Source organism: Phasianus colchicus, chromosome 4 (genome assembly GCF_987193195.1).
Source record: "Phasianus colchicus chromosome 4, bPhaCol1.hap1.1, whole genome shotgun sequence".
Taxonomy (NCBI): domain Eukaryota; kingdom Metazoa; phylum Chordata; class Aves; order Galliformes; family Phasianidae; genus Phasianus; species Phasianus colchicus.
In genome coordinates this window covers 35038665-35054489 of record NC_143439.1, presented here as the reverse complement: position 1 = coordinate 35054489, position 15825 = coordinate 35038665, and the positions used below count along the sequence as shown (strand labels likewise).

The 15825-nt window shown below is 39.6% G+C and overlaps 1 protein-coding gene across 3 annotated transcripts in view; it reads left to right on the top strand.

The window, feature by feature from the left end:
- The window catches only part of BBS12 (Bardet-Biedl syndrome 12), a 50408-nt gene extending 35394 nt beyond the window's left edge, over positions 1-15014 (top strand). For all 3 annotated transcript variants that reach the window (XM_090139169.1, XM_090139168.1, XM_090139170.1), the window contains one exon: positions 1606-15014. In XM_090139169.1, the coding sequence (XP_089995295.1) occupies positions 1606-3763 (2158 nt within the window). In that variant the 3' untranslated portion in view covers positions 3764-15014. The remainder of the gene's footprint in view (positions 1-1605) is intronic.
- Positions 15015-15825: the final 811 nt, after the last annotated feature.

Below are 15825 nucleotides of genomic sequence, written 5' to 3'. Positions count from 1 at the left end.
TGGAAAGTGTCCATTTGGATCTAAAGGAGCCTGGGCAACCTCTCTGGGCAGCCTGTTCCAGTGCTCCATTACTCTGACAGTAACAGACTTTGTTCCACTGTTAGTATGGAACTTCCCGTGTTCCAGTTTCTGCCTATTTCATTTCGGATGTTTCACGTTTCATATTGGATTCCATGATCTAATGATTGTTATTTAATTTGGTCATTGTTTCAAAACAGTCTAGTTGTGATATTAGGTTAAGGTTTCATTTAAGGGCAAAGAAAAAAAAAAGGCTTAAAAAAATGTTTTTACTGGAAGTACTGATGTGGTTGCATAGCATGCCTAGTCTGTTGTCACAAGAGACTGCCAAGAAAAATTTCCAGAGAAAAGCTGTAAGGAATTTGGATGGATATTTTCAGTAGTGTACTTCCAGTGCAATTTTAAAGCCAGGAGTAGGGATTGCAAATAACTACAGAACAATACAATTTCTTGATTAATATTTGTTTTGATACTTCAAGAGTATCTAGCAATTGAAGTTCTATTGGCAGTTTGGAGTGGAGTAGAACATGACGGCTGTTGCCATATAAAGGTTATTTCTGATGGCCAATGCTACTTTTTAAATTCCCACTTTGTTTTCATTTGAGCTAGTATTTGGATGAACTTTCACTGACTGTAGTAGCAAAAAAGGTTTTGATTTTGGAATAGTTCTGCAAAGAGACCTTCAGAGAGATGAAGTATTATTGGAATCTGGACAGAAAAGGTGTATGAGTTGTGACTTCTTAATTCTTGGTATATATACTTTTTTCATTTAAAAAAAAAAAAAAAAAAAAGGAGCTTTAGCTTAATCCATGTGGTCTCCCACAGGAGTGCGGTGTGGAAAGGATTTTAAGGGAGAGAAAATTTATTTTTGGCGTGTTAAAACTGAGTAGTCAACCAAAACTTGAAAATCTTAAATGGAGTATCAATGCGTGTTAAATGGAATGAATAGAATTTGGAATAAAATAAGTTTTATGTTTTTCCATATTTGAAAGTTAAATTCAATGGCATAGCTAATAGTACCAAGATGGATCTGTACCAGGCCAATGGTTTTGTGTGTAATTGTCTATTCAGCCCTACTTTTGTTCTAATTCCAGATAGCAGGTCACAACAGAACTGAAAGTTCTGTTAGATCTGTACTGCTTCATGTTTAAGAAACCACTGGAACACTGGAATCAATAGCATTTTACTACCTGTCACACACACACACACACACACACACAAATCCATAATATTTTAGGAGTGCATTCTTTTAGCAAGTCTGTGAGTTGCTGTCTCAAAATAAATGCACGAGATAAAGGATTTTTGTAGAATGCCTCACTGGAGATCTCTGTTCAGTGTAAAGGGAGGTGGTGAAGTTGCCTTCCTAGTAGTGTTCAAGAGGCGTCTGGATGAGGAGCTACGAGATCTGGTTTAGTAGCCTGTGGTAGCAATGGTAATGGGAGGGCGGTTGGACTAGATGATCTTGCAGGTCGTTTCCAACCTTGTGATTCTATGATTCTATTGTATGAAACTGTTAATTTAGTATTTTTTGATGTGTTCTCTGGAGTACTATGAGGATGGGACAGTAAGTTTGTGTTCTGTTCCCAGATGCTGCACACTGGCCATGGCTTTCAGGGCTGTGAATTCAAGAAGACATATTGGACTCCAGCAGCTCTCATCCGTGGCTTTTGCTGGACGAACATTATTGGGACCAATGAAATCCTGTAAATTTGTTGTGGATGAAAGCACCAACGAAAGCATGTTGATTTGTTCTGCTGTTAGACTGATGGAAAGTTTGGATTTAACTAGTGCTGCTGGACAGCTTCTTAATGAAACCATTCAGGCCCAAAACAAGGAATTTAAAACTGGGACGAGTACCCTGTTGTTCCTTGTTGGTGCGTGGAGTAATGCTGTACTGGAATGCCTCCAGCAGAATGTTCCTGTTTCAGCAATAGTGTCTGTGATGTCTGAGGGGTTGGACTCTTGCTGTGAGAAAGTCCAGTGTCTTCAAATATCAGTGCATGATGTAAACAAAGAGCTGTGTTCTAGCAGTGTTAGGCCAAGAACTTCTGAAAGTAAAGTTTCCCAAATTCCATGCGACAGTTCTCTAAATCATCAGATTTTTCTGTATTTTCAGAAAGATATTTCTGCATCAGAAGAACCCATTCCAAGAAATTCTTGTTTCCCTCAGGAAGCTGATTGTAATTCTAATAAGGGCCTGGTTTGGCCTTTGGCCAGCTTTGGTTCAGTAGCTTCCCTTGTCAGGTCAGTGGATAACAAAAGTAGATCTGTGATTTCTGGAAGTGGTGTCTCTGCATCCATCTGTAAACAAAAAATATTAACTCACAGCAGATACTTCAGCACTGTAGCAAAAAGCCACGTTTCAAGTCACCTACATGATTCTCAGGTATACCTCTCAGGACAGTCAGTATATACTTGTGAATGTTATGGTTTAGGACACCTGGCAATGGCTCTAAGCCATGGAAATCAGCCTAGCATGAAACTGCTTCAAAGCATTGTTGCATATCAACACGAGAGAGCAGAATGTAGCGGCTCTTCCCAGTTCAGTATCACAGAAATTGCAACATGCTGTTTACCAGGTCTGCCTGAGAGTTACTCTTGTGTTTGCCCAGGTTTTATCACTCTAGTGTCACCAGAACAAGCCACAGTTACCAAATACATTCAGGACAAATCCCTTTGGATTCTGCTAATGGATGGTGACCTAACCGAACACTATCGTCACTTAGGTTTCACTAAACCACGGAATGTAAAGACTGTATTGGAGAATCCTAGCCTACAAGAAGGTGGATCAAGAGACTCGTGGCTAAGTACTGTGCTAGACATTCTAATAAGCTTGGAAGTAAACTTGGTTTTGGTCAAAGGAACTGTGTGTGAAAACTTAATGGAAAGATGCATCGCAAACAATATATTGGTAATTAGTTCTGTGACTCAGAATGTGTTGAGTGCCTTTGGGGAGGTGACCGGTGCCCAGCCCGTGACGTACTTCACTCAGCTGAATGCTTCTTGCCTGGGGAGCGGGGTCTGGGTAGAGCTGTGGAAGGGCTGCGACGAGCGTGCAATGGAACTGGGTCAGCTTGTGCCAGTCAGAATAAAAGCACAGGGAATTCCCCTGCTGACGGCCCTGCTCACCACCACTGTAGCTTCAAAGATGCAGCTCATTGAAGACCAGTTTTGGACTTTTGTGTATCGACTCCATCATGCTTTAAAGGATGGGAAGGTTTTTCTTGGTGGTGGTGCAGTTGAGTTCTTATGTCTTAGTCACAGTCAGATGCTTTCAGGGCAGTCTTCAAAGCTAGCAGATAAAAATGCTGTGAAGGAGTTTCATAGTCCTCGGCTGGCAGCATCTTCATCAGAGTATAAAGCAGTTGTGCTTCAAGCACTGGCCACTGGCTGGAACCAGTATCTTTCCATGGTTATGTGTAACACTGCAAAAGCAGCATCGGAGTTTGAAGCACATACCTTAATTGATCATCACCTCCAAAAAGCAACTGACTGTGGCTCTCCCTCAGCATATGTACTGAAAGAGTTCAGAAGAGGTGGTATATTCGGCAGTGGTTCTATTCCTTTCACTGACAGTGAAGAGGGTGTAAAGGTTTATGATAATGTTACAGCCAAGATGGAGGCGTGGCGGAGAGCTCTAGACTTGGTGCTGCTAGTGCTTCAAACAGATGCTGAAATCATCATAGGTCCCAGAAGGAGTCAGCTATTAAACTCACCTTCATCAAGTGAATTTATGTTTTTGTAGGACTTGTAAGCTTGGTTTTTTTTTCTTTTTTTTTTAATGAGTCCAGGAGTCAACGGGTGGAAGAAGTCTAGGTACAACCTACATTTCTTCAAAAAGCGAACATTTAGATGTGGATAGGACTTGAGAGTATAATAGCAGGAGTCTCCATGTGAAACAGTAACAAGATAGATCTTGTTTCCCATTTCTAGAAACTGGAGTTAAATAAACCAAAAATCACTGGTGAGCTAATCTCTAACTCCAGCCATGCGTTCCTAACTGGTGATATTGTCTATATGGGTAGGCTAATCCAGTCCAGCTGACTTTTCTAGCTTTATGTAGCAGAGCAGATGTGCAGTTCTTTTTTTCATTATAAAGAGGAGCACTGTGAAGTCAGGTTGAACAAATGTTAGATTCCCTGTATAAACTTCCAAAATGTACTGTCTGTATGAGGTATTTGCACTCGTATACAGTAAAATACTTAATATCTTCTAAAGAAGGGGCTTTCTTACATAATGTTGGCTTACTTGTCTGCGTTAGACCTAAGAGATAATTAAGATCATAATTCATAATCGTAATTCATAATTTTTACTATCTTGCTCTTAATTTCTGTGCATTCCAAGTTAAGCTCAGAATAACTTACGACTGTTATGTATGTTAAGCTAAGAGATTGTATTAGTTGATTCTGTGTTTGCATAATTGTATGGGCAATATGTTTTTTATTTTGAAATATATCCCCTTTGAAATTTCTCAGGTTTCTGTGTAAATTCAGGCCGAACCCTCCCTTTTTGTGTTACAGAGTGGATATAGCTCTACACAGTTTTGTTTCAATGGCAAGTTGAAGTTTTAGATTATTTCCTTTAGGTTCTTTCAGATAGCCGTGTGGAGAAGACAAATGTAATTATATCAGCTGTTTCCTAAAGACTGACAGTGAATCTTACCTGAATGATTGAGGCACAGCCATGGTACTGTGTCTCAACTCTTAAAACTGAAAACAAAACAATTCAGAAGTGGCAATTTGTTGCAAGAAAGAGGTTTGTAATATATGTTTGCAAGAGGATATTTTTTCTGAAATGAGCATTTTACATAGTGATGTGTTGGATGAAAACAGAATGTAAAGAGAATGGGAATGTAAAGAGAATTAGGAATTCACTTCAGGAGTTGATTCTCATTAAAATGCTGATGGCTAGCAGTACTTGGCTTAAGCACTTAGCCATTCTGAGTTCTGGTGACAGACAGTCGGGTGGTGGTGAAATCTGAGAATTGGGGTGGGCTAACAAATATGTTTTCTGGGTCCTGATTCTCTGGGCTTACTTTCATTGTCGTATGTCTTCACCACAGAAGATGCTTTAGAGAGGAGCCATCAGCTGTGTCGAATCCCTGTGGTCTTTGGCAGTGCCCCAGTACCTCTGATTCCTGATGGAGTTACTCCTTCTGCCTCTGTATTTCATGGTGCCAAATTCCAGAGAGTTTGAGTTTGTGGAAAGGAAAGACAGTTCCTAAAATGTTTCTCCCATGGTGCCAACCATCAACCTGCAGCGGCCTTCTATGCTGTATACATTTTTTAGCAAATTCTGTATACAGCTCTTTCATAGAGCTGTTTGTCAGAGTGGTTTATGCTAAGTGAATGACTGTTTTATTTAGCATATAGGGTAAAGAAAGACATAGATAATTAAGTTCATCCTTAAATGTTGTAGGTGCCTATAGATGCATTTGTGTATGAAAGTTATGTTGTATGTTATGTTGGTGTATTTTCAAATGTTGCATTGAGAGCTCTCATTGCTGAATTTAACATTTATGTTTTCTAATTGAATGTAAATGGAAGGTCTTTACGAAGGCTAAGGGAGCATATGAATTGCAGTTACTTTTTGTAAATATCATGAAATAACTTTTCTGTTTGTGAATAACTTTTCTGTTTGTGGAAAGCTGTGCTCACAGTATTTGGCCACCACTCATCTGAAAGTATGCGTATTTTGCTTTTCTTACAAACTCCAGAAATCAGTGGGTTTTGGTAAAATCTCGTCAGTAATATACAAGTTTGAAGGAAAAGTTCTTAGCACCATCCAGATCTATCTTAAAGTTGTAATCATACTGCAATTATTTTTTAATTATTAGTCAATCAGCCGTTGTAAGTGCTAGATCACACATCTCAAGACATCAGATAAACCAGTTTGAAAACCAGCACAAGAAAGACGTGGAACTCTTGGAATGGGTCCAGAGGAGAGCCACTAAGATGATCAGAGAACTCCTAGGAAGAAAGGTTGAGGGAACTAGGCTTGTTTAGCTTGGAGAAGAGAAGGCTCCGGGAAGACCTCATTGTGGCCTTCCAGTACTTGAAGGGAGCATATAAATAGGAGGGGGAATGGTTGTTTACGAGAGCTGATAGTGATAGGACAAGGGGGAATGGTTTTAAACTGGGACAGGGGAGGTTTAGGTTAGATATTAGGAGGAAGTTTTTCACACAGAGGGTGATGATGCACTGGAACAGGTTGCCCAAGGAGGTTGTGGATGCCCCATCCCTGGAGGCATTCAAGGCCAGGCTGGATGTGGCTCTGGGCAGCCTGGTCTGGTGGTTGGTGACCCTGCACATAGCAGGGGGGTTGAAATGAGGTGGTCGTTGTGGTCCTTTTCAACACAGGCCATTCTATGATTCTATGAGAGATCAAAAGGTTAAAGGAGCTAGAGGATGTAAGGGGAAAAAAGAAAGGGAAACCCAACATATAAATAGAGACAGACTCTGCTTCTTTGTAGATGTTTGCAGCTCTTGTTTGGCTTTAGTGTTTTTCTTGAGCCTCTTATACTTAGTGTTGCATAATCCCTGTTTCCAAGAAAAGATCCAGTTGCACTTCACTTGAATAATAGAGTTAAGTGGATTATGGAAAAATTTCATACATGAATTGTGCTGAAGTGGTCCAAGAGTCTATTTATAAGGCTGTAAGGCACTGTGAGCTGACGCACCAAGTGCTGAGAAAATCCAATGATGTCATTTTTCCAATCAGGCTATTTAAAAGTACTTAATGGTGTATTTAAATTCTGCAAAGCAGAGGTTTTCTGAAAAGCTCTTGGACATAATATTTTGATTACTTAACAGTTGCTTTTCTACAGGCCAACAAAATGGGAAGTTTTAAAAATTTGCTGGATACTGTATAATGGATTATTTAAAATTGTCTCTTTGATTTGCATAGAAAATAAAGGTGCACTGTCTTCAAGGCATCCTTCTTCTGCAATGTGAAATCTGATATACGTATGGATTCCTCAGCACCTCATCTCTAAAACCTTGCTGCTACAACATGGAATGGTCCTGTGCATGTGTCTGGCATGACTTGACCTAGTGCAGGAAATTATGCCAGCAACTGCCACTGGCAGTTTCAGCTTTTCCCTTGGCAGATGTTCCTCCGCCATACACAAAGGTTGTTTGTATAGAACATGATGTGATGGAAGAGCTAAGCTTTTACATTTGACATGCTGGGGATACTGAAAGACAGAAGAGATTTTAGTTGCAAGAAGTAGGCAGGCCATGACTCTGCTGGAACCCTGTCCCTGTTGGATGCCTGGTTCTGCCACTGTGCTACTTTGAATGGAGGGAGTCCAGCAGCCCTCTTCAGCTCAGTTCCATACAAGTATAATTAGAGCAGTTTATATGACACAAATTTAGAATATAAAAAATCTCAGACCTAATTCTGCCACTTGCTGCCAGGGTTGCTGTGTTAACTAACTAGTTATTGCAAAGATGCAGGAGCAGAGCATTTTCTTTCCAGGCAGTGTGTTAATCTGGTCTGTTTGTGTCTGCACTCCAAATGGGCTTTCTCTTTGCAGATTACATTGCTCCAAGAACCAATGTCTGCAGCAGTGATTTCTGTGCAGCAGAAGGGAGAGGGAGAAAAGCTCAGGCATGGACAAACTAGAGACTGGTTTTGATCCTAAATGATGGAGGAATGAAAGAACACTATTCTATTTTGGCTTTCTGTCTGTTTATTCCATTAGTAATACCCATTTCTTTAGTATTTGGAAACACCCACAGTGATGGTAGTGCTGTGATTCTGTTTGTTGCATTATGTTCCTGAAAGCCTTGTTGTTTCTGCTGCTGTTTCCATTTTGAAAGAATCTATTAGCATCTGTGGCTGTATGTGCAAGCTTTGCAAATGCTGGGCTGTGTATTGCACAGTGCCCAGCAGAGCTGGAACTGTATTATGTGCGTTACAGTAAGCCTTCAGAACGTAGGACTGGGAACCTCTGGCAAATGCTTGCAGATAGCTCAGGGCCTAGGTAGCAGTGTGTCATCCGAGGAAACAATGCCTGAGGCACAGCTGCACTTCTGCAAGTGCTCCCTCCACAGGCACACAGTGTGCATTTCAAGACTTAGCAGAGGAACATCAATGAAATTAATAGTCACGTGTCTACAACGTTGAGTACCTTGCTGGACTCTGAGCTTATTTTTCTTAGAAGGGAGTTTCTAGTTTTTGCTGTTCAAAGTGTAAACACCAGTCAGTGTAAACACCAGTCACAGTGAAGTTTCCTGCAGACTGACTAACTGGTGTGTGATCTTCCTGAGCCGAGCGTTGACCACGTTGCTCACCATCTCCTTACCTTAATGCCTTTGAGCTCAAGGCACTGAACTCCCAGAGGACGTGATGAGGAACATCCTGAGCAGTGGAGAGGACATTACGTAATAGTTTGGTGGCTTGGCATGGCCATGGAGAAATGTGAGTAGTGAACTTGTCAGTGCGTAGATTTACAGGCTGCAGTCCTGCAGAACAGAGGCAGCAGTCCTCAGAGTAGTTGCTGAAGTGGGAAGCACATGTGCAGACCTCAGGGCAGATGTAGCTGTGGTAGTTTGTAGGTGGAGGAAGTGACAGTTCAGGGAGGCACAGTGGCAATTCAGGAAAGAGGTGCTTCCCAGCATGAAGGGAAAAAGTAGTTCCCTAATTTCTCCCTCTACTAAGGGAGGTGCTTGGGGAGTGGCTTTGTATTACGTTTAATTGAACCCAGTGTTTACCAGCACAGTCCCTGGAAGCCACAAGTTTCTACGTCGCTCAACAAGTGGATCTTGGAATAGATGTCATACAACTGTAGCCACAATGAGCCAGCTCACTCCACTGGAGGCACAAGAAAACTGCTGCTAGGTTTTCACTGGTGGCTGAGATCCCTTTTATAATGGGAAGGTACCTGGAATGTTGTTTTCAATAGAGGCATGTAGCTAGAACAGAGTGAGAGATGAGGTTGCTCTGCTTTATGGAGACGTTGCATCAGTGAGTTTAGGGCTACTACACTCACAGCTATACTTTTTGGGAGGATGATTCTTTTAAATGCTTAATTAAAAGGAAATCGGATCGCTAGCTTTCTGATGTCTGTATATTAGGCATGTCATCCTTCAGAGTGGGAAATATACACAAGTTGTTGATAAATATACACCTGAATTTTACAATGTCTGCTACAAGATTATATGGTGGTTCTATCCTGTTTATTAAATCTAATATACTGTAAAAAGAGGGCTTCCAAGTAGGGTCGGGTAAGAAACATTGCTACAGCATAGATTTCCAAGTCTCTAGAGTTACTTTAAAGCTGTTTCAGGGGACACAACAAGGACAGGAGACATGTTTGGGAGGAATTCTAGCTTTTCAGCGGGTTGGAAGGGAAAGGCTGGCCCATGATCATACACAGATGATGAAAGAGCACGTGGGAAGGAGGGGAAGCAAGAAGGGAAAGCCTGTACTTGGTTTGCCTGCCTCACAGAGATTCAAAACATGAGTAAAAATCTGTTTGGATGGAAAGGAATTCTTTTCTTTGAGACTCAGTCCAAACAATAGGATTATTTTTTCATTATTGCAAGATTACAAAAAATACCATGCAATTTTTATTTAGAAGTAGTGACCAATTTCAGTTCAAATCAGTAGGTTGGGGTTTAGTGTTATTAGCAGCTTTTGTCTGCTGTGTTGTGAGACCAAATATTTAACCAATGCTGTGGGTTTGGAGAGATGACTAAAAATAACACATAACAGTTGCTTGAACTGATTTATTTCCAAGGTGTAATCTGAGTCGCTGCTTACACTGCTTAAACTTCAAAACAAAACATCTATTTGTTAGTACTGGAGAGCCAAAAGAACTCCAGAAGAGTTGTAGAAAATACATGTATCTATGATACATGTGTTCTACAGCAGAACATGCTAACCTGTAGTCAGACAATCCTGAACCAGGACAGCTCATCTATTTGCATCCTGTTTACATCAAAGAAAACCATCTGTCTCATTTTTCAGACTATCTATTATCAGTAAATCCTAGTTTTGGTGAACAAGTCTTTTACAAAAACAAATAAAGAACCCCAACCTGCCAACAACAACAACAAAAAAAAAAACAAGAAAGAAAAGCCACAAAAACCCAAAGAGTAAATGGAAAAGAATTGTCTTGTTTTGGCTATTAATTCCTCTATTTCATTTTCTGCTCACTGCATTTGCAATTCTGTCAGTGGACTGCAGCTCAGATGTGTGTATACCGTGCAAGTATTATTTTACTGAAAAACTCCATATCTGTATAATGTCACAGATTTCTGACAGTAATGAAAATTAGACTGGTCCTCTTGCAGCAATATCATTATGGTAAGTAGAGCGATTTAGTTAACTGGAAAACTACTTCTCGTGTATCACTGCAGTTTCTCAAGTATACCTTGCTCAGGGTAAGGGGTAGTCAGTATTCAGTACTTCCCTTCTTGCTGCTCTTAGTTCATGTAAGCACTGTTTAAATAGCCATCCCAAAAATATTATTCACTCTGCTCAAGGATATTTCTTTTCTGGAGCCATTTAACTGTGATGGTAAGTTGATGGCTGCCAGAAGCCTGGAAACTCAGATTTCAATGACAGTAAGAGAATTTTACTGGATATCAAATTTATCTTTGTTTATCTGAAATACAAGGCAATTAATTAAAAAAAAAAAAATTGATCCTGGTTAGGCAATTATTCTAGCTTGTAATGTTAAAGTATTTGACATTTTGGAGCTGTGCTATAAATAAACTCCACAGAATTGCCAAGTATCAGGTCACTAATTAGTATACATGAAGTTTCTGTGGCTAATACAAGAATCCTTCTTAAATTTCAGCTCCAGTGATGGATTCCAGGGACTGTTTTCAAACAGAACTTTAAAAGGATTTTCTGCTTTCCAGTTTATTCTCATAACCTTTCCTAAGACAGTGAAACTATGTAAAAACAGAAAAGCTTCAAGGCCAGGAATTGTACTCCAATTAACTTACTGTAAGCCACATTTTTGGTGTATGGGGGCAGTAATTAAGGAAGGATTTTATTGTCTTCCCCTACAACTAGGTGAATTAATTCACTTATAACCTAAGTAGAAATTAATGTATGTTATTTATGTATATAAATTCTTTCCTGACTGGAAGAGAGGCAAGTCATGGTAAAAATAAGTAACTGTATGTAACGTTCTATTCTTTTAAGTGTTCATGCCCATCTACCTCAGTTAACAAGATAAAATAGGACTTGTTATTAATTGGATTTTCCTTTGAAAGGCCAGCTAATCTGTTTTCTTTCTGTTTTATTTGTTGCTATGAGCCTCTACCACCAATGCACTTCTTGTATGAGAATTAACAGATGCTTTTGCTGATGTGATGAGGTGTTCTTGTGCTGCTGTTATTCTCAGGAGGCTGAAGGGAAAAGGGGAATCATGCTTTGGTTGTAAAGTAATACCAATCCCTCTTTCATCAAAAACATCAGTGAAGTTTCTGTTGCTTTGGGAAGTAAAATGCTCAGTCCCTAAGAAACATAATTTAAAACCATGATCGTCTTTTCCCATTCCCGTGAATGCTGGAAAAGGGTAACTTTCTGATCATTATTGGAAAGAAGTGTGAAATCAGGGGCTGCATGAACTCTTTCTGTGATGAACCTCTAGTAAGCTCTAATACTGATAGAAATTGAGTACTTAATGATGACCTGGAGGGGGAAAAAGCTTCAGAGATGCAGTAGGTCAAACCATTCTTTCCACTGAAGAATTCGATGCAGAGTAAGAGCCCCGCATCCTTTGAGGTAAAAGCACGTCTCCTGCAGGGTCACTTAGAGACATCAGCTTTGGAGGCAGTTGTATTCAGCTCAATCTGTCAATCTGTTTCTTATCTCTAAGGCTGCAAATTTCTGTAGAGAAGAAACTTTGTTCTTTTCCTATACTGCCTAACAGAATGAGGCCCTGGATAATGAATAGAAGCCAGAATTGTTGTAGTAATTAAAGAAGTTTAGATGCCATTTAAATTTGTCTTTTTCACCCTGAAAGACGTTTTCTTGATTATTTTTCAAACCTGATAAAGCTGATGGAATTTGTCTAAAAGCCTTCTGCATTGCTTGGCCATGCAGAATTCACACAGATTTGGTTTCTGTAAGGTTTATATCTAAGACAGAATAATTGTTGGAGGGTAGTAGTAAACCTTGACAAGGAACACAGTAGCTCTTTTTTGGGATATAGGGTGAAGATTAAACCACTGTGATTACTGAGTGCCTAGAAGAGCTACCAGTAGTCGTATAACATACTGTGCAAACTCGGCTGAGCAGAATGGTTCCTCCACATACAAACTGGCATGCTGGCAGGGTGGAATGAATGTCGTCTTTTTAAATCATATGGAAATGAACTGAGACTGCAGTGTTTGTGGGTTATTTGGTTCTTTTAGGGCTGCTTTTTTTTTTTTTTTTCTTTTTGAGTTTCACTGATTCTTTCTAATATCTCCTTAAAAGAATTCCCTATAATCTGTGATCACTTACTTTACGTAAGTTCTCCTTATTTATGGCTTTAATACTGATCTTCAGAGTTGGATCTCTGTTTGTTAGTTGTGGTCTGGCAAAAACATAGAAAGCTGCCCTTTGCATGTTTCTGTGCCACTGATGTGATGCAGTGCTGGGTCAGGCATTTCAGACAGCGATGCTTTTAGTATTGCAAGAAGAAAATTAACTGGCTTTAACTGGCTCTTTTGCTTCAAGTTTGAGGAAGATCCTTACCCCCTTCTGTCTGATTTTGTTCTTTCTTTCCTTTTTTTTTTTTTTTTTTTTTTCCCCTGAGTGAAAACATAAATTACTTTTTTAGAATTATGCTTTCATCTGTGTCTGGCTCTTTTTTTCTGTTTGCTCGAGTCCCCAGAATTAGCAGGAGTAATGTTCTAGTTTGTAGTGCAGTAGGAAAGAATAACTTGACTTTTTAAAATGTAATAAACAGCGTAAGACCTGGAACAAGTACAAAACCTTCAGACAAGGTGAAAGCCCCCAGAAGAATACCTCTATTCAAAATGTCTGTGGATGTCTGCAAATACTGCCAGGAGCTAAGTCTTGTCCTTTTCCTTTCCAAACATGTGTATTAGGCTTTTCTTTAAAAATACATACTGTATCCTTGAACTCTCCCATGCTTCCAGTTAAAGAAGGTAGTATTTTCTTTAGACTAGTTGATTCATACATAAAATAAAATCCATGAGACATTATTTTGGTTTTGGTTATTTCCCTCTTGTGATACTGGATGGAAAACAGCCTTTTTGGAATACTCAAGCTTTGGAAAACAGCAAATGTTTCTGGCTATTGAAGGTTTTTACTGTTGGCTGTAAAAATAATGTTTTCTTAATTATACTTCCTCTGCAATGAATTCATACCGTATTTTGCTTCCCTTGTTTACAAACTCATTGCTTTCAGCAAGGATCCTGAATAGATGGAAACCTACCTGTTTTACTTAATACTTTCATCTTAAAAACAAAAGAAAACAAGAAGCAAATTTCCTAAGGGGAAAACAGACTTGCAGTTACCTGGTTGACATCTTAGGAATTTTACTGGGTTTAAATCTGGTTCTAACTGAGGTGATCCAGCTTTGTTTAAAATTTCACATATCCTTTAAGACTTGTACGTACTGTACAGCAGATCGTCTCCTAATACTGTCAGTGTTGTCATGAGTTTCTCCTGTGTGTGATTTTTCATCCCCAGGAGCCAAGCTATCAACATACTGGGATAGCTTGGTTCCCCAGAGCAACCTTCAGGGGTCTGACCCAGTAAGAGACTTACTTAGCTCAACAAAGTATTCTGTGCCGTGCCATTAGTAATTGGATAAATAGCCTGATAATCTCTTGTTGTATGTCCATCTCAGAACTGTGGGACCCGCTGTAAAACAGGAGCACCCTCCCACAAGCATGTAGCTGTTATAAATCTACTTCCCTTAAGCCCATGTGCATTGAGCTGTTGATTCCTTTTCTTAAAGCATAATAGATCTTCCGAGGTAACTGTAGCTTGTTTCTTTTCTTTCACTGCCCTTTGTGTCTTCATTGTGATTTATGTTTTTATTGTTTTTTAATGGCACCAGCTAGAGTATTACCTTCTCTTGTCTATGCAACAAGACATCTGCTTTACAGACAGATCAGGATGGCTTTATTTTGTGTGGGGAGCTTTGCCACCAGCTTACCTTTCCATAATCCCCATTGGGTAAATGACTGTAGTTAAAACCTCTATATCACACAGTCTGTTCTGTACTCATCTCTAAATGGATGTGGGATGACTTGCATAATCTGCATAGCAAATGATAGTAATTCCTTCCTCAAATATAGAGTCATAGAATGGCTTAGGTTGGAGGGGACCTTGAAGGTCATCCAGTTCCAATCTCCTGCCATGGGCAGGGCTACCGCCCACTAGACCAGGCTGCCCAGGGCCCCATCCAACCTGGCCTTTTTTTCGGGGTCAGTGAGAGAGTCAGAGACTGACTGTTGTCTAATGTGTCATCTGTTCCACCTGGGTGACGCCCATGTGTTTGAACGTCACAAGTAGAGGCTAATTTTGTTAGCTGTGCTGTTGCCAGCAGCCTAAGAAGGATTCTTTGTGGCTCCAAGGCACTTATTTACTCTCTTTTATTTGGCTTGGAATCCTGGAGTTTCTTGTCACGGTCTATTGAGAACAATAGCAAAAGTCCTGCTGAAATTTAACTTACTGGGAAGGAATCACAAATGCTATTGGATTTATTCTTGGATTGCCTTATGGTGTCACCATCTTTTATTAGATAATCTCATGCTCCTTAATGACAAGACAGTCAAACAAAGCATATTTTCTACAGCAGAGAGGTTGTCTCTATGGGAGTAGTTTTCTGTATTCAAAATCTAGGCAAGAGAAAATTCTTCCCCGGCCTCCAAAATGTGCATGAAAAGAAGGTATTCACATAAAGACGATGGCCTTGTATCTCATATAGCCTCTTAAATCCTTTTGGACGTGGCAACTCCAGAAATCCATCTAAGTAATTTTCTTTAAATCCATTCTATATTCTGCTTATGACGAAGTCCCATGAGAATGGCTGCAAGAGGTCGGAAAATGAACTCCACTGTGATTCATATTTGAGATCAGAGGAAAATGAAGGACTTCAGACCAAATCCCAGAACATGCTCAAATGTGAGATATTTAGGATCGAGATCTCCGTATTTGCTTCTGTGAAGAACTTGGGCTGCCTTCAGTTTTTAATCAGTCTTGTAGAAGAAAATTCATCAAAAATTGAGTTAATGTATGTATTATGTGTATGTATAATGTATGTATTATGTGAAGTAACGTACAAGTCAGACTGTAGAATGATTTTTTTTTTTTTAAATGTTGCTTGGATGTTTGTTTTGGTTTTGTTTTCTTTTAATATTTTGTTTTGTTTTGTTTTTTTGTTTTTTGTTTTTTGTCTTACATTGGCAATAATCTCTTTTTTTTAAATTATGCTAAAGATTGACTACTGGTGGTACTTGCGACATCTGTGGGAACCATGGGGGTTGGTTTTTTTTTCTTTCAAGCCACTGGATTGTCTGTGGGAATGTCAGTATACCATATAGAGAACTGCCTTGAGACTGGGCAATCTCAGAAAGAACTACTCTGGGGAAGGATGTTTGCCAGATCTTCCTATTCAGGGAGAAGATCACTGTTCCTGTTTTTCTGGTTTTCCAGCAGTCTGTATCTGTTGTTAACTATCAAGCCCTCACCCCATTCCTTGAAGTGGGTCTCTAAAATTCAGCTAATAAGTCTACCTATTGCCTTACATGTAGCTTTGAGGCAGAAAATACCCACTGCACTATAGCAGGCTAACATTAAATGGCTATTTCTTATGAGAAG